General features: G+C 39.8%; 1 protein-coding gene across 1 annotated transcript; it reads right to left on the reverse strand.

Moving 5' to 3' along the window:
* Positions 1–5258: 5258 nt before the first annotated feature.
* suclg1 (succinate-CoA ligase GDP/ADP-forming subunit alph) lies at positions 5259–25282 on the reverse strand. The gene is made up of 9 exons (XM_079553116.1): positions 25190–25282; positions 24207–24307; positions 23007–23123; positions 22196–22408; positions 21504–21561; positions 21098–21181; positions 16367–16518; positions 11631–11819; positions 5259–5680 (listed from the first exon to the last, which is right to left on the reverse strand). The coding sequence occupies exons 1-9, from the start codon at positions 25221–25223 to the stop codon at positions 5651–5653; spliced, it is 978 nt and encodes a 325-aa protein (XP_079409242.1). The 5' UTR covers positions 25224–25282; the 3' UTR covers positions 5259–5650.
* Between the last annotated feature and the right edge of the window lie 644 nt (positions 25283–25926).

Consider the following 25926-nt stretch of genomic DNA (forward strand, 5'->3'; position numbering starts at 1 on the left):
ATTATAATTGACCGGAGTTTACGGATGGCTAAGGGCAGGCTTGAACTCTTTAGGAGTGAAGATACTGCGCGGACGTCGAAGTGCTCCTTAGGTGTTATTACGCCGCACAATATAGAACCCCTCTTTATCCACTTAGAAAATCAACATGTTTAATTTTGTGTAACTATACTTAGATCGGGTAACTACTCGCTTAACCATATTTAAATAGTGGAAGAGCTTGCTCGCGTCTAATTTCCCTTTGGGACCATAGGAATATGCTGGGAGAGGCTAAATGCTAGCAACATCTTTGGTCCTCTTGCGTGACGGAGCGCATGCGTAAAGACCAGACAGGTACTCGTCAACTCGTCTAAGCTCAGACGCCTTGAGGGTTTTTTTCTTTTATAATGTTCTCTGTACTTTAAACCGTTTATAGATTTCTCTTTTTAATGATTATCATTTGCTATAAATACAACATTGGAGGCCAAGCTAAGAATAAAATGTAGCTGTAATCCCATCGGTGCAACAGTAACAATCAGGAGAGTAATCATCCCAGGAACACAGCAGTCTTTAAAAGCCCACAATGTCTCTGCTGAGAAAACTTCCTGCTTCATTTGTTCTTTTGCTTGGCTATCCAACACAGTACATCCATACATCATAACCATATCCATTTTTAGCACTAGACATTAGTACTGGTAGAAATGTGGGGCGCTCAGCTATCCCCAGAGCAGCTATAAAACATTGTTTGCCTTTACGCCTGGCTTGACGGATTATAACCGACCTATAAAGCACTGGTAATTGTTCTTTTCCCTTTTCGTAAATGTTCCTTTGTTTACTGCAAAACTATGAGACATGAGGCCGTTTTGTTCACTGTCCCTCATGAACGCATTTTATTAATGAATTTATTAAACCGTAAAATACAAGCAAAGCCACAAATGAGCCCTTCTGAACGCAGCCTTTTGTCTCACAGAAAATGGGAGAAGAAACTAATCCACGTCTCACTTGATAAAAATGGGCTCTGTGCTAAGATCCTTCCACATCCGCCTTTCTGTCCCCATTCCTGCCCTCAATTCCCAAAGCAATCTCAAGCCAGTGATTCTATTAAAACAATACTGCCTCATGCAAATTGTGAGCATCGGGGCCTCCTCGTTTTATTTTATTTCTTGTCCTACGAAGGAGCTATGGGTCGTTTTTTTTAAATAGGCACTGTACCAAACCGGGCTCGCTGTGCCATAGACCTAGATCAATGGTATCAATAAACCCATCTAGCCATGATTGCCAGCACCTCGCTGCTAAAAGAGGCTAGCCCATGTGCGACACGGAATGGATGGATGTTTTATTGAGAAGTGGAGCGAGATAATCTGGTTCAGACAAGTATTGATGAAATCACCTTGTCAGAAACAGGTTATTATTTGGGTGTGTTTTGTAGACAGTGATGAGGAGTGAGGTAGTGCGTCTGGTGATCAGATAAAGAAGAAAGATGGTTAGGGTTTTGCTGCTGAGGTGATGGGATGGAGTTGTAACCTCATGGCTTAGTGTACTTAGTATACTAAGCTGTTACGACCTCTTTGTTCTAGGGTACAAAGGAAGGAACACAGTAGATGGAATTACTAAAACTGCAGATTTTAATATTACAAAAATAAGGAATAAGGGAACAAAAGGAGGCCCAACAGGTAAAACAAAAATAACACTAACGAAATCCAAAAGATGAAAACGAACCACATAAGAACTACTTAGAAAAGTTAGCCAACAAAGATTCAAACAAATATTCAAATTAGTTCCTAAAACAAACAACACAACTTAAGGAACTAATACTAAAACGTCTGAACTGAAACAAACAAGTCACTAACAAATTTCGGCTAGCCATAGTGACAGAACATAACGACGCTAAGGCGAACTGGGTTGCTCAACTCCCAGCCGCCTCGAACAAGGCGAAAGTCCTTTGCTTTATTGGGAGTGGCCTTCCAGGAGCTGATTCCGATTGGCAAGCCGGTTGACGAGCCTGGTCTGTGGATTGGTCCGCCGTGGTGTCGGTTGTCCAATCCGTGACGAGCCGGCGGAACAGGTGCGGACCAGTCATACGGCGGGCCTCGCCAAGCGGTTTCGCATATATTAAAACAAAACAGAAATGCTGAACAGAAATAAAGGGAGTGCCACGGGGCTGAAAATCCCCATCCGTAACATAAGCCATGAAGAAATTAGTATAATAAGTAAGTAAGTAAGTAAGTAAGTAAGTAAGCGCTTTATTTGTCATTGTACAAGCACACAACAAAATAGTGTTCAGGTGTTAGTCCTGAGCCGCGCTATCACTGTGGGTGCCTCCTCTGTTTGTCCTTGTTTCAGAGCGTGGTGTCTTGCACTGGTCAGCTTCACCTCCTCCTTCCTGCGCAGCTCCCTCCACTCCAAACCAGGAAGAGTGAACGTCCATTAGTCAGAACAATATTATGTGTGGCTTAGCTGTGAGTCTTGCCTGGATACGTGCTTGTTTGTCCCTTTTTCCTGTAGCTCCTCTTGCGAGGCCTCCACTGTAAATGGTAAATGGACTCAACTTATTTAGCGCTTTTCTACCTTTATCAGGCCCAAAGCAGTTTACAGTAAGGCACCATTCACTCTCTCATTCATACACCAATGTACACTGGACACTGGAGGTCTTGTGCCCCAAGGACACAGCGACAGTGTGCATTTGCAGGAGCTGGGATTCGAACCCCAACTCTACCGACTGTGCCACCGTCACCCAGACTTTGCAGTGGGGAAGAAAGAAAAAAAATGCAGTTCGCAGAAAAAATGGCAAAAAAATTCAGCTGTACCAAGAGAGAGGGAGGTTGCTGTCTGTTTACACGTTACCATAGAGGTTAATATGCTGCTGATGTGGTGAGATGATGCTGAGTAGGTGGGTCTTCCGTTTTTGTGTTTTTCATGAGTAAAGTTTAAACTTGAAATGTAAGAGAGGAGCTCTATGGATGGTTGGGCTCACTTCTGCCCGAGCATTCCTCCTTTTCTTGCACACCAGTGGTTCCCAATTTGGGGAGCACCAGGGATTTCAGGGAACTGAAGCTTTGTCCTTTGAGTGAGTTTAGAGAAAATTCTAAGACCGAGAATAGTCCAAATTTAACAAATGACTGATTAATATATTTTTAATAGTCTGAAATGGTATTCTTATCTACGCCACTGGATATTTTTGGTTGTTTCATGATATTACTCAGGATTCCTCTGGGCTATTTTTGATTAATCTGAGCAATCTGGTTGGTTAATGAAAAGCTAAATATAGTCATTTAAACTTGAACCAACATTCTGGCTTAAAATAGAATCAAATACTTTGGTGAAGCAAATGCATTATAATGAATTGACTGTGACAGCAAGTGAGACAAATGTGTCAATGCAGAGTATTAAATATAAGGTCAATAAAGTCCGGATAATGACATATTGAGACTTTATCCCCCCATGGACACTACTCCTTGCTGAATCGTCTATAGTTCCAGAATGTTTCATGGTGGATGGGCACTCACTGACAGAGCTGAGTTCATTAGGACAGCTCCTCCTCACACCAGCAGCAGAGCTTAAGTCTGCGCTCCTGTAATGAAGCCTTCGCTGCACTCTGTGGGTGGTCAGCTAGTTCACACTCAGTGAATATACTTGCACTTATAAAGAAAATGATGGGAATAGTCAGCTCAAGGTTCACAACCACATGAAGCTTTTGTCAGCACTGCTTTTGTGAAGGTTGACGCCAGTGACACACGTTGCGTGGAAAAAGAAAAAAAGGAACTTAACTTTAATCATAACAAATTAGTCATATAAATGAAAGAAAGAAAACAATCAATGTTTGAGACAAGTCTAATTTAAGAAATCTAGACATTTGATTATTTATGGAGTTTCCATTAGCCTACTTATGAAGGTGTGTAGTCCATCCTAGGGTAATACAATTTGGCCAAAAATCAATATTGCTTCATCGTATTGTAATTAATTAGGCTTACTATTCACTTGTTAAGGACTTTGTAAGAATAAGTAGACCTATAAACATATCACCTGGGTCACTTACCATAATCATATGTAGAAATATAATTATGAATCATGTATATAAACTGTAATAATCAGGGCCAATAACAGACAAGGCAATCAGGAATTTGAACATAAAATATGAATGAATAAAGCCTGAATACTTTTACACTGGTTTGTATGTGCTACTGTTTGTAAAGCTTCATTAATTATCACAAATATGTTTGTAAAATAATGGCTTTCCCATATGCAGTGTATAATTATTATGAATTAATCTTGTATTTACATTGTTTATTGGACTGATTTCACCAGAGCAAAGGTCTGCAAGGCTAATTACACCACGGTTCTGTAAAGCGGCGTCAAACATTTGCAAACAGCAGATTACCAGCAGCAGGCCCACTTCTGCCAGCTCCACATCTTACGAGCGAGTTATACCAAAAGCTTATTGCAAGCTTTGCAACTTCAATACAGGAGCAAACTTCTAAGCTTCTAAACAAATAGGCTTTCTATCGCACTGTCAGTCACTGTGTTAATTCACTAATACAGATTAAAAAGTATAATTGTTGACAATGTATGCACAAAATAATGGGCCTGACTGCTGTGGCGCAGATAAGCTGTAGAGGGAGGTCCAGTCGAGGGCAATATACGCCTAATTACGCCTTTTTCCTGCTGGTGTTATAACTAAAATATGCATCAAAAAGAATCAAACACTGTAAACTTCGAAAACATATTACATTGTTAATAACCCATTGATTGAACCCATTTTGTTACTTAAATGTCCACCTTATAGATTGGTTTTATACGAACATTTTGTGATTGCACTCAATATGCCATATGGTTCCACTTATAAACCCATTTCCTACGTCCATTAAGAGCTGGTAGCACACTATACATAATCATTAGATACTGGTCCAAGTCAGAGTCATTAAAGTAAAATGTTTTAAGTAGTGTCAGTGCCACCTAAAACAAGTCCAGCCCATTTAAGAGGAGCTCTATCATAAAAAAGTGAATACTATTTTACAGCTTAAATTAGTTGGTTGACTTTAGGTTAATTAGAAATCCGCAAGAACAGTTCGAACAATGTGGCAGAAACGCCCATTTATACCGTTCTTTGACACTTTCCCTGCAAACATGTGTTGCTTTTCATTTCACAATCTGTTCCTCGCATGCAGTATGTGGAAATGTGCGCTCCCTATGCAGCCTTAAACAGTACGACGCGCTGCTATAATGAGAACGCATCTGTTTGTCAGGCGCAGCGTGTGGAAGCGTGCAGACAAAAACACAGCAGGGAAAGTGATGGGAGAGATGTTTCTTATTCAGGTGGACAGTCAGTCAGCAGCTCAATACATCTTACAACAAGAGTATAAGAAAACAAACAAACAGATCACCTAGGTTACCATGGCTTCCAGCCCTTAAAACCACTGTATGGAAACAAAAGCGAACACTGTGAACACTGAACAGGGTGTTATGTGGAATAGCATTAAGACACCATTTCTTTATTTATTCTTTCTGTGCAAGGTACAAGATCATGGCAGAAATTACAATATAAACATTGCGAGTGTGCGTTGAAAGATATTTGGATAGTTGTTACACACTGTATGACAATTCCACCATGAGAGTTGGGAAGCTTGTTTTCATGGCGGGCCAGGGGTTACAGGTCGGGGGTGCTGTTGCGCATACTTTAACTCAACAGCTTCCTCTTCTCGAACTCCTACAGACACAAACGAGGGGAGAGAAAAGGGAGAAATAAGTGAAAAGAAATCATTTATTCATGCGGAATTCACACGGCTTGGTTATTTCACCCAGCACATCGGAGCTGCAGGAACCTGTTGTGTTTTATTCCTAGAGTGTTAGCAAAGCTACGTCTGCATCTTTGCTAACTTCCAGTTGTCATTAAATCGGCTTCTTTTCTGTATGATTGATGCCTGACACATCTGCAAAATCTGATTTACGTGTCACAGTCTTAATGAGTCAAAACAAAGAGCAAGCATTAAGCTGGACATCATAAAGATATACACATTTACATATTCAATGTCGAACATTTCTATCAAACAATGAAAAACATGTCCGTCTTTTCCAAAGGAAAAGTAACTGCACATGTAATTTATCAGGTTTGTAGCAGAAAACACAAGTGCTTTTGAGCATGGCGACCCACTGCGGACTGGGCATACCTTGAGATATACTGCCACCTAGAGGACACTTGGCAAAGAGTACGCCCTAGTTGCTCTACCTATAGTTAAGTCAATGAGAAGATATTTATTTTGTTTGAAAGGTCCAGCAGTGCAGGTATAATGCTGGCAAACACTGGTTCAGATAGATGGAGGCGCAGGCAAAAGGAGTGGGAGCCTGAGTTTTAGTGAAAGTAACGTTTGAAGAAGGAAGAAAAACAGAGGAGAAAGGTAGAAGTGACAGTAGTGAGGGATGTGCAGGGCACAGGCAGGGGAAAGGCAGGGTGTCTGTGTGACAGAGGCAACTGTGAAAGCAATGCTTGTCAAGCCACGTCAAGATGAAGCACAGGTTGCCACTCGAAAGGAGGACAAGAGAAATACAGCTGGACGGGAAGTGAATAGACAGGGTATGTGAGGTGAACATCAACTTTTCAAAATGACTGACAGATCAAGACAGGAATAGACAACTCTGATTTGTGCATCACAAAACTGGACAATGGTGTCTGAAACCTTGAAATGACTATTGTGTTTCAAGTCAAATGCAATTCTTTCATAATTTCACCATTATTATTTAATTCTCTGACTTTCATAATCCTCACAACAGTTCAACTGAGGCCAGCATGTGATGGTACATCCTTCAAGTATTTAATACACAGGGACAGTAATCAGTAAGCACATCGTAGATTCACAATATTATGAGTCATCAATAAAACCTGCATTGTGCATTATCAATATAATAGAAATTGCAGGGAGTTTTCACCATTTACAGCACATTTCAGAATTGGCTTGCATGTGAAAATGTTTCATTTTAGCAGAGGAATACATCAAAATTCTTGAGGCAGAATTTCTTTTCACTTTCCAGCATCCTTGAAGCCAAAGGCTATTAGAGCTGGAAGCGTCTTTCTAATTTCCCTGAGCCAAGGGTTAGTTTTTACCAATTAAACCAGTTTCTGAACCATACTGTCAGGAACCTGAATAACCACGGGCAAGGTCTTAACAAATGGAGAAAGTATGGGGCAGAATTTGCAATGTGCTGGTTGACTTTGCACATAGTTTAAGCAATTTACTAACCTCTCATTAAGTAAAGGTGACTTTTTAGTCAGTCTCTCGCTCTCTCCAAGTTTAATATTAAAGGCATAATGTTGTTTATGTATGTTTATTTTTTAACCTTCTACTAAAACCAGTGCAATTTCCCCTGATCTACATTCAAAAGTCTGATTTCCCTCTTATCTCAAATTTCTCAATGTGCCACTTAGCATAGATTTTTTTTTAAGGAAGCCATTTTATCTTGTCTTTAAACAAGATTTATGGTTCAACCTACAAAAGCAGTAAAGAATATTTGTTCCTACCCAGCAGAAGTTTTGTTTTTAAAACATTTCACACTAACTACTTGGAGTTTTACATTCATTAAGAATTCATCACCATGTAACAAATGTACGCTGGGTGATAGAACTAAAATCCACAGAGAACCGTTTTGTCTACTGAAAACAAAACAAAACAGCTAAAGCATAGGAGGAGAGGGCAACTGTTTGGATGTCTTTATGAAATGTCAATGCAATGTGAAATGTGTTTGTTGTGATGACGCAGAGCTACTGAATTCAACTCAACTAATTTTAGATCTGTGATCTGACAATAAGCAGAATGCCCATTTCAACTGTGCATGCGTGGGTCAATCAGGTTCCTACATTTTGGCTACCAAACAAACCACACCGCCATTGAAATGTGTGTCGAGTCCAGGTAGTGGAGCGTGAACACGGAAGTAAGTCTCAAATGACATTTTTGCACTATTTATGCTGTCAACATCTTGAAGCCGAGAGGACTATAGCGGGCCATAGCGGACTATAGCGGGCCATAGTGCACAGGGAAACGAGCTGAGAGACAATGACACGGTCATTTTTGTCATTATTACAATTCGTCCTGGAATCGCAGAGAAAAGTTTCAAAATGGTGTTGATGTGAAACATAGTGGATAAATTGCCGCGTGTCAAATTGGCGATTCGCTGCGTTGTACAACATCAGATCACTCACAAAATGTAGACGGCATATGTGTGTGGATCAAGTGCACAGTTTAATAAGGATTTTGTTTCTTGTCCACCTTATTGATAAAAAAAAAAAAGATTATTTTCTTTCTCATCCCTGTTTAAATATTTAGCAATATCGGCCACAGTTTCAGACCCTGATCTTCGTCCGACCTTCCACCAGTCGGCTTCAAGGGTCAGAAATGTTTTTCTCCAACTATGTGAACATGAACTGGTCGTCACTTTGGACAGCATCTTTCCATTCCTGTCTATCGCCGTACGCAGTCCTGGTTATAAAAATATACTTTAAGCTAATATTGTAACAGGCTCCACGGTGACTTCAAAAACTTTTAAATCGTCAACTTTCCAGCGGTTGAAAAGGTCCAAATCACAGCTTTCTACGTTGCTTTACGCCAACTATCAATATTGTTTGGTAGCCAAAAAAATTCTCTTACCCATAATGCAACACGTGGCCCGAGATGGGCATTCGGCTTATAAAGTATTAACTACCAAAGACTGCCGCTGATTTTTTATCATGTGGATAATTGAGTGAAAACTGAACACATGCATTGAAGATTTAATCAATAGGTATATGTTGCAAATCATGCCATTGTGTCATTTTTATGGATCAAGTAAGTAGAGTGAAGATTTAGTGAGGTAGAAAAACAGCACGGTAAATAATGCATTATCATAATTGTTTGATGGAAATTTCATCTCAAACGTCAGTAATGGCCCAAAGGCTACATTAAGGCATGTGTTCTAGATCAGATTCTAGTTTGATTTCATCACTTTAAAGCCTTAAGGGGAGACATTTTCATACAGTATATTAGTGGATAATTTATCACAGAGAGATATGGGGTTTGTGGTGCCATTAAGGCTCAAATGTAAGAGCCCTCATCTTTGAATTCAAAACCAATGGCCCAAGTGTGGTCAGTTTTACAACTGTAATTGGAGAAGGTGCCCAAGAAGTTTTTTTTAGAAAGTGCCACAAACGCAGGCCCGCGGGCTGAAAGAAAACCCCTGCCCCACACATCACTGACCTCTATTGTGACACACGCTTACACAAAGCTCCCAATTCTAAGACATACTTTCATTAAATTAATTATGCCAAAATTAAGGCCTTAAAAGCATTACACTGAATTCAAACTGACATTAAAGCTAAATTTCTTAGAAAATACACATTTTCTTTAGAGACAACCCACCACAATGCCTTTACTATATGTTTATAGTAAAGAAAATTTAGTTTTCCCCTCATTCCCGTTTGGTTGGACGTCAACAAATCTTGAATGAAATATGCATCGATAATTGGCCTTTATTCATTTATATCAATCTTATTAAGTAGATCTGTGTAATTTGAATAATAATGCCGCCACTGTCGTAAAAATCATCTTATCATTTACCTTGAAACATTTGCAGCCCATTAAGCATTGAATATTCAACATGCAGAAGTCAATGCCATGTGATTACAGAGGTCTGTATTGTAGTTGAATGAGTATGACCTGGCTGCGGTGGGAGGTTTCTCCAGTCCTCTCCTCGCCCACATGTTATTCCCTACATTATAATGGTCAATAAGATTAACAGAGATGTATGAACACCATGTGCGGCGCCGAAATGAGCGAGAGCGCGGCACGTTTTTCATCATTACACACAATGATTATGAATTAAACTTGGGGGGGGGAGAAACGTGTGTAAATCCATATTTGCGTGCAGTAGTTGCCAGTAGTGGTAATGAAAGTATAAGATGATGAATGGTTGTAATATACGCTTTCACTTTTTATACATCTTGTTAACAGCGTTTCCGAACAGATAAATTGAAATAAAAAAGCAGAGCTGCCGAATCAGCCGCCGTCAACACATGATTATTAATTTCTGCCCTATTCAGCCTCTTGATACGCTGAATTAAAAGTTCAATCACGACTTCGCCACTCACACGAAAATAATTTTCACAGTAAACTTGATTAGTAATGGGTTGTGCAGCATCGAGACGAGGAATCTAAAGTACTACAAGACTGTAGTTAGACGGACTGAATGTCAGCGTCTATTAGCTCGCTCTGTCGAGTGTATAATGAAAATATGACCTTTCAGATTGTTTTGTTTATCTGCATATGATTTCCAAAGATAAGGGAAATCAATTCTTCTCGCACTATTCATATTTAAATTTTAAATAAAAGCAGTGACCCCAGTAAGTCATTTGTTATTCAGTCTTCACTTGCAAATTTAGGAGAATAATGAGAAGAATTGCAAACAATAGGGGGCATTTGCATTTATATTTCAGACTGTTTTATACGAAAAGCTTTGATTGAAAAATATTGGGAGTGAGCAAACACAGATGAGTAACAGTGAGATTTAGTGTTTGGGCACGCCGACTAGAAGAACTTGGGTCAGAAAAGGAAAACAGGTTTGTTCCAACCATCTGTTCTCTGAAAACGTCAAGAGTTAGGTATAAACGGATTGGCATTTACCAAAACAGCATGCATAATACTATACTGTATATTGCTTTCATTTTGACAGTATTTGTGTTTGTCAGACTGTAACTTGAAATGGCAAGCCAAGAAAACATTTGGGGTAATATTCTTAATAGCTTTTGTACATTCAAGATGTGGTTTGTCTAAATAACGACTGAGCATGTTATTATCCATTCCCTCGACACACTTAAGGTCCTTTCTTTGTAAACATTTCTATGTGGTTGACATCTATGACCTGTTAAGGGTATGCAGATGATGTTAAGTCAAATGTTTTGACACGCAGTCCAGAATGTTGGGGTTTCTGTTTAGTAACGTCTCTGGGTCCTGTACTGATGGTCGTCATAGATTATCTTTATTAACCAAGTTAAACTGATTCACTCTCCCCCTTTGTCATCCCCTCCCCGTTTTGCACAAATCATGTGGTCTTTGGAAACGCTGCCACATGGAGTTACACGTGACATTTCCATGTGGCATTTTATTTCAACATGTAACGCTACGGTTCATGACTCGTGGGGGTTCAGCGCCTCGTGTCTGTGGCTGAGGTCTGCTAGACAGGGAGGGAGAATGAAATATATGAAAATATATAGCAATCTTGGTGTTAAAACAGCATCTGTTTGTTACAGTTACTGATCAGCTGGTTCAGTAGAGACATGCTGTAAAGAAGGCGACACTTGCTTTGCAAAATTGATTTCATTCAAGTGTGGTAATGTTAAAATAATAAGTCATAATTGACAAAAATGATAAAAACTAGATCATCGACTTCATATTTGTGCTTGTTGTAAATGCAGGGTAAGGGTTAGGGTAATCGAAGGCTGTCCTGTTTCTTAGGGCCAAAAGGGCCAGGGCTGAGGCTAAGAGGAAAAAATACTGAAATGGGGCCTCGTCTTATTTGGACATTTATCTTGAACCCTTTTGTGTTGTGTGTCACTTAAACTAATACAATTTGAATTAAGACCATACCAGAAGATTCTCTGATTGTAAATAGTGATTCTCATAAGGAAAACATCTCACCTTGTACATGGTGCTGCCCAGCTGAGCAGGGGACATGCTGACTACCACTCCAGCTGACTGCAGGGCTGCGATCTTCTCTTTGGCTCCGCCCTTGCCTCCAGCAATGATGGCACCGGCGTGCCCCATCCTACGACCAGGAGGAGCCGTCAGGCCCGCGATGAAGGACACCACTGGCTTGGCATTAACACCCTGGACACATCAAGCAACAGAGAGACAAACAAAACATAAGAAAATAGGGTGTGGGGTTCAGAATGGAAAATGTGAGTGCAATTAGAAGGGCCACTAAATGAAAAAAAAACTCAGGACAGGAAAACATCAGCACACCAGTGGTGCCAACTGTGCAGAAGCCGAAATAGTGTCTGCACCTGCATTTGATTCATTCATTAGAAATTAAACACTGCATGTCCCCCCATTACAGGTTTCCATGATAACAGGATTGTCTCAGCAGCCATCTCAGTCTCAGTCTCCATTATTAAAACAAAGGGTCAATCAAGCCATTTAATTGCAAGGCTTGCTGTATGACCAGATAGGAGCCCGGGCTCCTGCCATTTCCTATCATCTCATTTCTGAGGTGGTAATTAGTCATGCAGCCACTGATTAGCCCAGCGCCTGTCTATGCTGCTTGCTCCGTGATGGATGTTTCGTTCAACAGTTAAGATCATTTCCAAGGTGAAGTGAGCTAATATTTCATCTTCAGCAATAACATCATAACCGGCGTGAGAGGATCTGGGCGTGAACCGCGTGTGTGGCTAATATTTCATACTTAGGAATAACAACATAATTGAAGGGGAAGGCTTTTGAGGCACATGCACACGGACACACACATACCCTCCCTTTTCAGCACAAGCCGGAGATCATCTGGCACTCTCTTTTCAGAGAGAGTGAATGAGACATGTTCAACAGCCACATTAACACAGAGAGGTCCTTTAAAAGAGGTTCACGTCTCCAACTTCCAATTTAACATTTGTCTCAACGAGGAGAAATTCTTCTTGGAGCAGGGTTACTTAAACATTGTATATAAATGCAAATAGTCAGGGCAAAAACAGACAAAAAAACATAATATAAACAACAACAAAAAAAGGGAGGTACAGTATGATTTAGACACTTTCACAAACCGGTGCTCAGTCCATGTGTTATTCAGTTTTATAGCCCAAGGCAGGAAGGAGTGAACCCTGGATCTTCTTCCAGGCTGCGTAAGCTCATACACAGAAGATTTTTAGATTGCAGGATGCAAGATTGTTAAATCGTGAGCCTGAACTTCACTGTGCGATGGTACAAAGAGAATCTACGGCCAAAGTTTGTCGTAGTGAGTGTTTATTTGAGGCACGTTTGGTTTGCCATGTTTATTTTCCAGAAAAAAATCTGGGAAAGTAAAATGTGGCCCTGTCTTGCCTGAGCTCTATTGCTTTGACAGTAGTCGGACAGTGCAGATGTTGTATTTTGTCACCGAGACAGTTGACAGAGCTCCTAGTTGTAGCGAGACAAGGCTCACTCTGCGACTAGCATTCCAAAATATCAGACACTGCCCGATGTTCATCCAGTTCACAATAATTATGCTGCATATCCAAACAGAAAACACTGGGGGGAAAAAAAGGGCAATATTTCAAAATACTGAGGGGATGAGAGTAATTTCTAAATATGTTTTAATCCTCGGATCGTAAATTGGCGCTAAATCCCATTTAAGTATTAAGAATTCAAATCACACCGTGGATAGACACCTCTCATGTGAATCGGGTCTTAAATCTACGATAAACCAAGCCGCATTAATTGCTTTATTAATCCGTGCCTCCCTGGACTGCTAACGATGCGTATGAGCGAAAGGAGTGAACGCCGCCATTCACTTCACCTCACATATATTAGGCAAACTTTGAGCCCAGTGAGGTCGCTCTGCACCTTTGTGAGTTAATACAACTGCGGGGAAAGCTGTGCATTGTTAATAAACAGGCCTAAACATCTGCTTACAGCATTAAAAAGCCAAGACAATGAACCACTTCTACGCACATGGCGGATAGACCCTGAGAATGCATTATGTTGCTCGCTGCAAAATGACAAGGATTTTGCGACGCTCAGTGGGAGGCAGATGAATCAGACGCATGATAGAACGTAAACCTGCGTTAGAGGTGCCGAATACCCTGACCTACTTGATATGCATGAAGCAATTTGTTACATGGTTATTTTGTGTAAACGCTATTCCCGACTTCAGAAAGCGCGTGTAACTCGAGCAATGATAGGCAGCGCTTTGATGCAGACTTTTAACGGCATATTACATTGGCGAGTGTGGCAGCTGTTGATGGGACGTGAATCCTCAAATGTGCCCTGGAACATGACATCTGACAGCTAACCCAAGGTAGCGAGGGACTTTTCTACCCCTCAAAAAAAAAACGTGTAGATAAGCTATGTGAGGCAAAGGACAGGAAATTCAATACTATAACCTTGTGGTCCAATATTAAAGAAGCTTAATATAAGTCAGGATGCACGATGGCCATCGACTGACACTAGACCCCTCATTTTCCAGAGGATTTAATATAGTACGTAGGCTCTACATGATTCACAAGAAGAGGTATTATGATTTTTGCAGGTATTGATTATCGATTTCATTATCACTACCATACACTTTGATTGATAGAAAAATGCAACATTGATCTAAAACGGCTCAAACAAAATATCCAGTAGTTTCACTTCCTGACTTTCACGCATCCTCCCATAAGCTCATCACACCTTTCCTGTGTTTCAATAAAGAGAACTGCAGAAGCTCACCAAGACATTTACATGTAAACTGCCTGTCCGATGGCGCATCATCTATTTTTCTTTTTTCCTCGCAGACCCCACCCAAAATCAGAGCTCACCAAGTATTCATTTTCTAACCCTGTTACTTGCATATCGGTGAATGTTTGCTACATTAATTCTTGCGATTTCAGGCTCCAGACCCGATTCTCATAAGTCACTAGCTCAGGCCGAACAAAAGGAAGATAGAAAATTGGCTCTTTTGTTCAGTATTAGGGCTGGGAACCTCACAACTCAGTACGATACATGGCTCACGATAACCTTACTATACGGTGTTACTGCGATAATCGATGTAGAGAAACATAATATTCAGCATTTTACATTTGTTTTACGTGAGTGACTATGTGACAGTGTTTGGTCCAAGTGCTGCCCTCTGCTGTTCTGACTGGGTTCTTCATTATTATTGGCCACTGCAGGGCTGGGTACCGTTCAACAAAAAAAAGGTTTGGTACTACCGGTATAAAAAAAATAAAAGTAGCGAAAGTAGGTACTGATAAAAAATAAAATAAAAAACTCTTTAGTTCCAAGTTTTGATGCTGTTGGTCCAGGGACGGCATTAAAGGAAGTGACCAAATTTTACGTAATTTTTTCCATATGTTTTTTTATTTTTTTGCCCAATGTTTGCCCCATTTCTTTTTTACATTTTTTTTTCAAGCAGTAGAGCCTCAGTAATATGCATAACGTCATCAAAAGTATTGATATTGTTATGGTGTCATGCCGCAGAATATCGCGATATAATGCATAATCTATCACAGCGTGATTCTGTATACATTTTAATCACAGATAAAAAAGTAGTCCAAAAGATGATACAGGCAAATTATTACAAATAAAACAAAACTGAGACCATGAAAAACCGCTCTCAAAAATTTTACAATGAACAGACCCTGTGGATTCAGGAATTTAAAACGGACAAATTGTATTACGATGAAAGAAGATGGAGGTCATTTAAATGGACGACGGCAGCTTATTTGAATTGTGCATTCATCAACCTATTAAAACCATTTGAAAAGAAGAGCTCAAAGGAAGTCTCAGAAGGCCTTCATGGTGCATATTTTGAAAGTATTGGAATCTTTTTACAGCGGCCCCATGTGTCATGTTAATACGAACACCTACGGGAGCTGCTCTTGGTTATTGTTTGGGCATCTTGAATTCTAATAAGTTCCTGTCAGAAGGAAAGAAGAAAAAAAAAAGTACCCTTGGAAAAAGTAAAAAAAAAAAAAAAAAAAAAGGTCTACCACAACACTACTGTTCTTATTACTTCTGAGTCAGAAATGCAAAAGTACAACACAGAAATATTGCTCTCCATTTAACCCCCTCTATTTCTGTCTTATTTGCACAGTCCCTCACCGTGCACACTCTTACTGGGTGGGAGGCTGGCTGCAGAGATTTGCATGCATTAGAGCAGCAAGGGCAAATCAAATCCATATTTCAGCTGGGGAACGCCATTGTCACATGCACGCCCTCTCATACGCTGAAACAAGACTGTGCAAACAAGCCGCACAGACCGGCAAAACGCACAAAGAGGAAAAGTCGTGTCGCAGAAAATGTCAATTACAAGTGTTGTGGGGACTGCGCAATAGTGGAGGCACTTTGTGTGGAGAGGGAACATCGCATTAAGATTGTGAACTTGTCACAGCCATGAATTCCAGGAACAATTTCTGAATTCTACCTTCATCTCACCTGCCAGGTTTTTATTTTTTTTATTTTTCCACCACACAGACCCACGCGGTCACCAGAGAAAGCCTGAGGCAGGGATCAAACGTAAAAATAGGACATTTTTACAGCCCCTCTTGTTCTGAAGGTACAACTCTTTCCGCACTTCACTCACACTGATATATATATGAAAGGGCATGACTAGGAGCTAATTCAGGGAGGGATGAATAATTGATGGGAGCTGATATATGAGCGAAGGTGAAGTGGAAGTAGGAGAGAGTTTTGTATGGGTTCCGTACCGAGTTGTGTTCTTTGAGGAACTCGGCGGCATTCTCTTCTGCGTTGCCTCCGATCTCGCCGATCAGAATGATGCCTTCTGTCTTCGGGTCCTGGAGGAACACTTCCAGACAGTCTATGAAGTTTGTTCCGTTGAATGGGTCCCCGCCAATCCCTGATAAAAGACAGAGCAAACATGTGTAGTACACTTGGGGTTCCCACACGGATCATTTGAGTGAATATGGAAGGATTGTGCGCCTGTTTAGCTGCGGGGCAAACAGCAACGTAGGTGAAAGGTTTACTCAAGCTTTTCTTTCCACAGACAAAGTCCTGACGGTGTTTCCAATATTTGCGCTCAACAAAAATATTGATTTCAAAAAGTTCTTCTTTGTGGAGGGACACGAACCGGTTAGGGTAAAAGGCCAAACTTGCTTTTCTTTTTCTCCAAGTAAACTGATTTAATGCGAGGACTGGGAGCTAAACAAAACAGATCCACATATGAATTACATTATAGGAGGAGCAAATCTGTTTTAGCTATCATAAAGACAATATGCATTTTATTTCAATCTGGTTATCGCTATAATTCACTGAGGGATATTTTATTTTAGCAACATCTTTTATCATTGACTCAGTAATGTGCAAATTGTTTTATAAAGGACTTCCAATGATTGTGTTCAAACGCAGACTCGCCCTATAGTATAGCAATTGTACTAGCAATCTAGATTCAAAACAATATCTATTTCCGGAAGGTATAAAAAATAATAATCACGATCATTTTAGTCATAGTTGAAATCTAAAACTATTATTTGTTGCCTTTAAAAAAAGTATATCTTTATCTTATTTATTTATCAATCAAAAAACTATGCTGAATATTTTCTGCTTTCTGAACAGTCATAAAAGTACAAATGCTTTCAAGTATGCCTCGATAAAGAAGAGGTCTCTGTTTCACAACTGCCCCCTGCTGGCCAGCCCGCACACCTGCGCAAGTAAACTGAGCAGCGCGGCCTGATGACATCGCACAGCGCCGTTTGTTTTTATGTCAGGCAAAAACATGAGAGCCATGACACGTGAAATGCGAAGGGAAAATAATCCCAGCGGCATGAAATAATGTAAATTCGCTTTGCTTTGTGAGATCGTTTCGGATGGACAAGCGGGAGGGCATCCTTAATAATCGTTTTTACTTTAATAAGTTAACAGGATGAACACCCTCATCATCAACCAAACATTTACTAAAGCGAATCCCTGCTCCCGCAGGAGCACATTGTCATTGTGTCCAAGGGAAAGACATTTCACCCTCCAGTGTCGGCATGCATTGGTGTATGAATGAGTGCGAACGGGTGAGTGGTTCCTTGATGTAAGTCAGACTATTTAAATATTGTTGTGCTGCACCTTTAACAAGAAATGACAACAAAGATATGTATTTCAGGGATCTGTCTGAGGAATGTTATGTGTGCTCTATATATTTCAAGATTTAATTGCCACACTGACAAACTACCTACAAGTCCTTAAACGAAAGGAAAATGTATAAAACGTTTCACATTCCTATACAAGTGTTTTGTTCCTGTACTGTAATTAAAAAATCCTGAGCACAGACAAAAATCATTGCATAATTATAGCTAAGGCGAGCGACATAGCCAGCAACAAAGTCTGCATTGACATTAAATATTGTGGTAAGTGCAATTTGTGGGAGCCCTTAGGTCATTCTCAGATTTAAGAGGTCTCCTGCAGAAGCACTAATAAACCCCTTTAATGAACTCTCCAATGCAGCACACCATTACAGCATTGGCTTTATGAAGTCTGGCGGGGACAGTCATTAATTAAAATGTCTAAATAATAATGTAGCTCGCTTGTTTTAAAGCATTTGGGCGTCCAAGGTGCTCTTTGACATACAGTGAAATGTGTAACCTGCAGATGGAAGGGCCCAAATGTTTTCATTGGATTGTTACTAAAGCCCTATTCAGTCATCAGTAATATTACATAAAAGCATTTTCCAATTTCTGCAGAGATAAACGATAATACTGATGACCGATTAATGCTTTATACTGTAAAAATATGTGACCCTATGTGATTATTTGACCCTCTACAGCAGGCCTTCTTGGGGAAAATTGGGAGATTATAAAATTTGAATTTGGTGAGTATGTGACTTGGTGTGTGTGAAATATGAAGAAAAATATATATAGAAAATAACTTTATCTTTGTGAAAGTGCATTCTTCATCGTGAGCGTTGGAAAGATCATCAAGTGCAGCTGTCTGAGAAAAGTACATTTAGATCAGTCCCAGTTCCTTTCAAGAGCTCACAGACAACAGACTGTGCTACTCTGTCTCTCATTAGAACTGGAGTGAATTTCTCCATTGTGAGATCAACAAAGGCTTATCATAGGGCAGCTTTTTATGATATATAAAAAAAGAAATTCCAATATTATGCATTTTATTGCTCATATTAAATGTACTCTGAATTAATTATATTCACAAATGCATTTTATATTTTTACTATTTGAGTATTTTCAGTTTAGTGCAACGAGCATTTTCAATTATGTAATGGAACACATTTATTGGACCTTTTACTTCTGTGAATTTTATTTTTCTGACCTTTTAATTGAAAGTTTGAAAAACCCTGCTCTACAGCTTATATTATTGAACGGCAAATAAGATTCCTGTTCCAACACAAAGCTTCCATTTTTTGCAAATAGTTACATATAGTGATATGCAAAAGTTTGGGCACCCCTTTAACTTTGACATTTTGCCATACTATGGACCATAAACATAAATATATTTCACTTTTTTTGTGTGAAAGACACACACTAAGTGACACACAATCGTGAAGTGAAATGAAATTTATACATGATTTACCAATGACCCAATGACTAAATGGAGTCTACCTGTGTAATCTAATCTCAGTTCAAATACAGCTGCTCTGTGATGGTCTCAGAGGTCTGTTATGAGACTATTGGGGAGCAGACAGCATCATGAAGTCCAAAAACACACCAGACAGCTGGGTTAGGTTATATAAAGATTTCCAAAGCTTAGAACATCTCTCAAGAATGGAAAGAGTATGGCGTCACTGCAAACCTATCAAGACCCGGCCGTCCTCCTACACTTACTAACCGAACAAGGACAGCACTGACCAGAGCTATTACCAAGAAGCCTATGATGACCCTGGATGAACTGCAGAGAGCTACAGCTCAGGTGGGGGAAACTGTCCACAGAACAACTATTAGTCGTACACAGCACAAATCTGGCCTTTATGGAAGAGTGTCCAGAATAAGCCATTTTTAAGAGAAAACCATAAGAAGTCCTGTTTTCTGTTTGCCAGAAGCCACATGGAGGCTTCTGGCAAACAGAAACGAGACTTCCTATGGTTTTCTTTCAAAGATTTCTGTCATAAAGGCCAGATTTGTGCAGTGTACGTTTTTTAATAAAAAAATATGAATTCAGGAGTGTTAAATCAAAGAAATTGAGAGCAACTATTACTGTGAATGCGTCTGAGAAATCCTGAAGAGAATTTCGCATTGTAGCAAGCACTGGTCTTATTATTTCTTTGGTTTGAAAAGTGTAATTATATTGCTCAAAGTGCAGTAAGATATTTTCAATCCAAGCTGAAAAGCTGACTAAAAGAAGGCCCATTTAAAAGGTTTAAGGTGAACACATTTGTTCTTCTTCCGCGACTAGCAACAGTATGCTAATGCTAACGGCAACTAATCAAAGCTGGTACAAAAGTTATGATTGAATCACCTACAGTAATAAAATATGCTGGAGTGGCCAAGTATTTATTTAGAGACATTTGGAAAAATCATCCAAAAATGTCAGCTGCGTATATCGGCCAAAAAAAAAAAGGGAATCGGCCTTAGAAAAACCCATATCGGTCGACCTCTAGACATTTCAAATTAAATCATCGAACCGAAAAGGAAATAAGGTATCCTGCAAAGTACCCCCCACTTTGGAAAGTATCACAGCTTTTTGTAGACAACCAAGAGTCAATTATGTTTAGATCAGGAGACTGAAGGCCAGCGCCTCTTGAGGAAGTCCATTGTGGATTTTGAGGTGTTCAGGATCATTATACATTTGCAGAATCCATCTTTGTTTTAACTTTGACTTTTTCATAGATAGTGTTGTGTTTGCTTCCAAATATCTAAATTGATTTTCATCTTCCCCTCTACCTGTGAAAAGTTTTTTTTGCCACTGGCTGCCATAAAACTCCAAGCATGATCGATCCACGGCCTTTCTTCTCCAAACGTACCTCGACTCATTCCGGCCAAAAAGTTGTATTTTACCTCATCAGCCCACAGAACTAGTTTCAACAATGCATCAAGCATCAGAATGTTCTTTTGTCAACTTCCGATGGTGATCTTTGTGGTGAGGACGCCAGAGAGGTTTTTGCATGTCCCTGTATATCAGAGTGGGGGCTGGCATTTTGAGTGGAGCAGAGGGAGACAGACAGGATTACCGAAACATGCACAAACGAAACAAAGCCACTCTAGGCAGAGGGTATAGCTTCATGACATAGCTAAAACCTCTAAAAGGTCTATTTTGCATGATAAAAGCACTTCAATTGTTCTTATATTACATTACGGCTGCTATTGGGTCTCATATATCCAGAAAGTTAACATTCTGCGCAGGTAAACGTGCAACATTTTAGGTTGCCTTTTTCCTGGGGGAACAAAGTGTAGTAGCTTTCAAAACCTTGACCTTTTAAGAGCTGCCACCGAGTATGCTAAATTTAAATTCACATGCCGGAGAGGTTAGTGGAGGCTTACCCACGCAGAGCGACTGGCCGAGGCCCACTTGTGTGGTTTGGTGCACAGCTTCATATGTCAAGGTGCCCGATCGTGACACAATACCTAAAACAAAGATTTAGAGACTTAAGTATTGGGCTGCAAGTAGAATTCTTCATAAAACAGCGCTGCAAAGAAGACATATTTTCGTTATGGCACGGCTCCGCAACAGCTGTTCCGTCCGAGCCGCAGGAACGATGGCTGTCAATACCTTAAGGACTCACAGGTTCACTTGCCAACTACAACACACTGTGCTGAAGAAGCTGTCAGCAGCAAAGGAAAGCAGACAAACCATTTACTATCCTCTAATAATTTCATGGCTATCAAAATGACAAAGTGTCCTTAAATTCTCATGCATTTCAACTGAGTGTAACTATTCCATCCTTACCAATTCTTCCTTTCTTGTGAATGTGACCAGGCATGATCCCTATTTTGCACTCTCCAGGCTGGGAAAACAACATTTAACTAAACATTAAAAGACAAAAATATAACACATATTAAATGGACAAAGAACACAACACTGAAACTTACAAAAAAAATAAACTCCTGTTGCTTATTTGATTTCCCAGATATTCCTGAACTCATGTGGAAGACAACTCCTTAACGCACTAGTGCAGTTTGGAAACTTTTTTTGATATTGATATTTTGAAAGAGGTCATAGATGCATCAAAAGGGAATTGATTCATTTTTGGTGTTGTTCCAGAAGACTTGAGGGGGCGGGATCGGGCCAAGGACAGCCGAAAGGGGTCTGCAATCAATAAACTATAAAGTATTGCAGTCTGCTCGTTGCCAAAGTCATCATTTTTTATGTTGATTTAATGTGCGTCAAACATTTTCTTTTTTTTTTTAATTGAAAGTGCATTAGACAGGTCACTAATGCTTTAGAACATTAAATCCTTCAAAACTCTTAAAATGGCACTTTACTAATGTCAGTGTATGATTTATACCACAGGCACTCTTGCTTCTAAATAAGTAACAATTCGAAAAACATGAAAGAGTTGTGTGGACTAGGAAGGTACAGTGAATAATCTAATTAAGATTTCTATTTGCCTGTGATGAATAGTGGGAGTGCGAGCTTACATTGATGACTCCAGGGCAGTTGGGGCCTATGAGACGTGTAGTGCCCTGGCGCAGCAGCTTGTGTTTGACTCGGACCATGTCCTGCTGGGGGATGCCCTCAGTAATGCACACGGCCAGGGGTATCTCGGCGTCAATGGCCTCGATGATGGCCGCCGCAGCAAATGGTGGGGGCACATAAATCACGGTTGCATCAGCGCCAGAGCCCTCTCTTGCCTGAGGAGTGCAGACAAAGAGGTGTTAAAGCGTCAGCATTATTCAACAGTTATGGAACAGTGCCACCTAATGTCACCCAAGAGTCTGAGCATACATTGTTTTTTTACTATGCAGTATTTCTGAAAGATATCCAGCATGACACGCTTGTTTATATCATATGTGCATCAACATGGATTTATTAATAATCAACGATCTTTGCTGCTCAAGTATAGGCTTCGGGTGGGTTTGCATTATGAAATTCAGAGGACCAAGACTAAACATGTTAAAAGTAGACAGATGTGTTAATTTGGCTACACTTATCTTTATAGAAATATTCAAATTTAAACTTATTGGCATTAGATGTGTCAAGGTCCATTTTAAGTTCATGTCATTCACACACAAAATGTTTTTATATATATTTTTAAAAAGCATTTTACCTACCTGACCATTTAAAGTAAATATGTCTGTTTTTTTGTGCATATTGAACAAAACATGAGACACATGCATGTAAACGCACCACAGTATGGCCTTTTTTCCATCTGTCTATCTCACAAACACACACACACACACACACACACACTTAGGATGAAGTGTCTTGCCCATGGATACAGTGACTTACCTCCTTCACTGAGTTGAATACAGGCAGTCCAAGGTGCTCTTTCCCGCCCTTACCAGGGGAGACACCTCCGACTAACCGGGTGCCATAGTCAATAGCCTGCTGACTGTGAAATGTTCCCTAAAGGAGAGAGGAATGTGAGCACAAGTGTGTAATGGCATAAACTCAGAGACTTGTGCAGCACCAACTCTGAGATATCACTCCTGACAGAGACTGGCACGCTGGAGTAATCACCTGAGTAAGAAGACATGGAGGGGAGTTCGGGTGCAGTTTGTGCGAGTAGTTTCTCGACACATGAATAATGATGTAAGCCTAGTTTAATCTGCTTTCAGAAGTGTCACAAAACAAATCAAATGCAAAGGATTTGCTCCAGAGCAGACTGTAAAGACACAGGGTAGCTCAGATGCTTGTAAAATTGAGGTCTTACGCTACACAGGTACAGGAATATCTTAACATAGACGTTCCCCGGCGTATTTTGGATGAAAGTAGTGCTTAATGGTATCATTAAATTAAGAGCATCAAATGTACCAGGGAGGAAAACAAATTGATATGGCAATGTCATAATCAGTCTTTTGAGAGAGAATCAGAAGTTATGAATCTGCATTTTCCTACTTGAATCATCTCTCATCAGTCCTTCACACTGCCAGTGCCGACATTGCCATTTTTTGCTTTGAGTATTTGTGTAAATGTTGGGACAATCAATTTGATAAATGACATCAGAACTGCACTCAAGAGCACTGCATCATTCCTCCTCCTCTTCTAATTACTCCAAGTGTTCACAGAGACAATATTAAATAACTCTTTTGATGTTAAAAAGAAGATGGGAGATGGAAGATGGAATGTTACAGGGGAAAGAATAGGATATAGTAAAAAATATATTTTTACATCTTAAACACCAACATTTTTACCACCCTTGATTAGATGTGTGGGCTCTGTATGTTCTCTTGTGTATTTAAATAAGGGATTGTTGTTTTAAGCTGAATTGAACACTTTCATTGTAATTTAGTGATGAACTCCTCTTAATGTCGTAATAGAGTATGATTCCTGTGTGCTGAAAATGTTATCATATTTCCTTGATTATCAAACCAGTTCTCTCATTCAAGATCATTAGATTCACTTGTTCCAATGCTGTTGTCTGATTAACAACCACTGGTTCCAGTGTCGTGAAAGTTACAGTAAAGCAACACCTCAAAAATGACAAACCTGCTTCCCTGTGAACCCTTGGCAGATGACTTTAGTGTCCTTATTGATGTACAGGTGTTTTCTTGATCCTGTATAACAGTGCCTCACTCCCCGCTGCTGCACTAAACACAAAAAGAAAAAGAAAATACATTTTCATTTCAAAACAAGATCCAGAGTTTACAATAATTCTGTTTTTTTTTTTACTTTTTTTTTTTACAATTGTAATTTCATTGATCATTATAATTCAAGTCAATTGGCTCCAAAAGACAGCAAATACCATGTCACAACCTTCAATGATTTGTATGCTAAAGGTCCAAAAGAACACCGGTCTAGTGCTAGACATATTTATATTATTCTTGAAATCACTTACATTTTTACTAGTTAAACATTAAGTACATAATCCACCCTACAACATTATTTATTGTTTTTAACATATTGCAGCCACAAAAACATCACTGTCAATCAATGCTGAGTTGATCTTTGACCTCATGACTTTGTCTCAGTTAAGACCTGACTTATCAACAACCAGGAACAAAGTCCAGTTCGACCAGGAGAATATCGATGTGGTCAATATTACTATTATTATTATAGATTAGCTTTGAGCAATATGACCCTCAGAAATGAAGCACCACGTGAACACCTAATGTGCATTAAACATTTACAAGATAGATAACACAGTAGTTCTCAGTACTTTCACACAGAAACCTGAAGACTAAAGAGATACCAGCACCGACAACAAGAGGTCACAGATCACCAGGGCTGAGGCAAAGTGAGATTTTAGCTGCATGTCACACTGGTGCAGTTGTTGTCCATGTCTATTCTGACAAACTGTCAGTAAAGAAAGTGGTGCTAGTGCTAATCCTGCTAGCATACCAACTGACCGCCCGTCACAGAGGCCAGTCTCATGAGCCCGTCTACACACGTTATCTGCGGATATGAAAGTACACAAACAATGCTGCTCAACATTTAGTTATGTCAAACCTGTAAAAAAGTGAAATACTTACGAAGCAGCTTGGCAAACAACCTGCTATGGGACATCTTCGGTCACTCACCAATGACACCGGAGCCTGAGGACCTAACACACAACGGTTAGTTTGCCTGAATTATCGGTGTTGATTTCCGAAAAATATTGTGGATAAAAAACCTTCTCTGTGCCACAGTAGCAATGAAAAAAAAATTTCACACACCGCCTATGGACTCTGCTCATTTCTGTTCTTGGCGCAGATGTGGAATTTGCGCTTTTATAGATTTTATTTCAAGGCAAAAGTAGTGGGCGCGCTTCTGATCACAGTGAACTATGGGTAATGAAGTCCTCGGGCAGCTTCGACGGTTCCAACCTTTGACCATTAGAGGGCGACAAAACCACCTAACACACATCGATGCGAATGTGTCCTAACCTAACCTAACCTAACCTAATCCTAACCCTGACGATAGCGAGCATATTTCACTAGAATAATATATGCTTCATGGGTAGAAAATATAAATGTGCTGCACTAGTGAAAGAAAAATAATAATAATTCTCCCACACTGCCACCGGCTAGCTGTGTGCAGGAATTACTGTTTTATTCGTGTACATTGGGATTGTCCCTCCTCCTCCTCCTCCTACTATTAGTATTACTATTACTACTACTAGCCTACTGCGTCGCCTCCTACTTCTACTACTACTACTTGCTTAAAGGTGCACTATGCAACTTTTTAAGTGAAAAATATACAATTTTAATATTTGTGTGTTTGACCTTGT

The sequence above is a fragment of the Gobius niger genome (assembly GCF_951799975.1).
Source record: "Gobius niger genome assembly, chromosome: 3".
Classification (NCBI taxonomy): domain Eukaryota; kingdom Metazoa; phylum Chordata; class Actinopteri; order Gobiiformes; family Gobiidae; genus Gobius; species Gobius niger.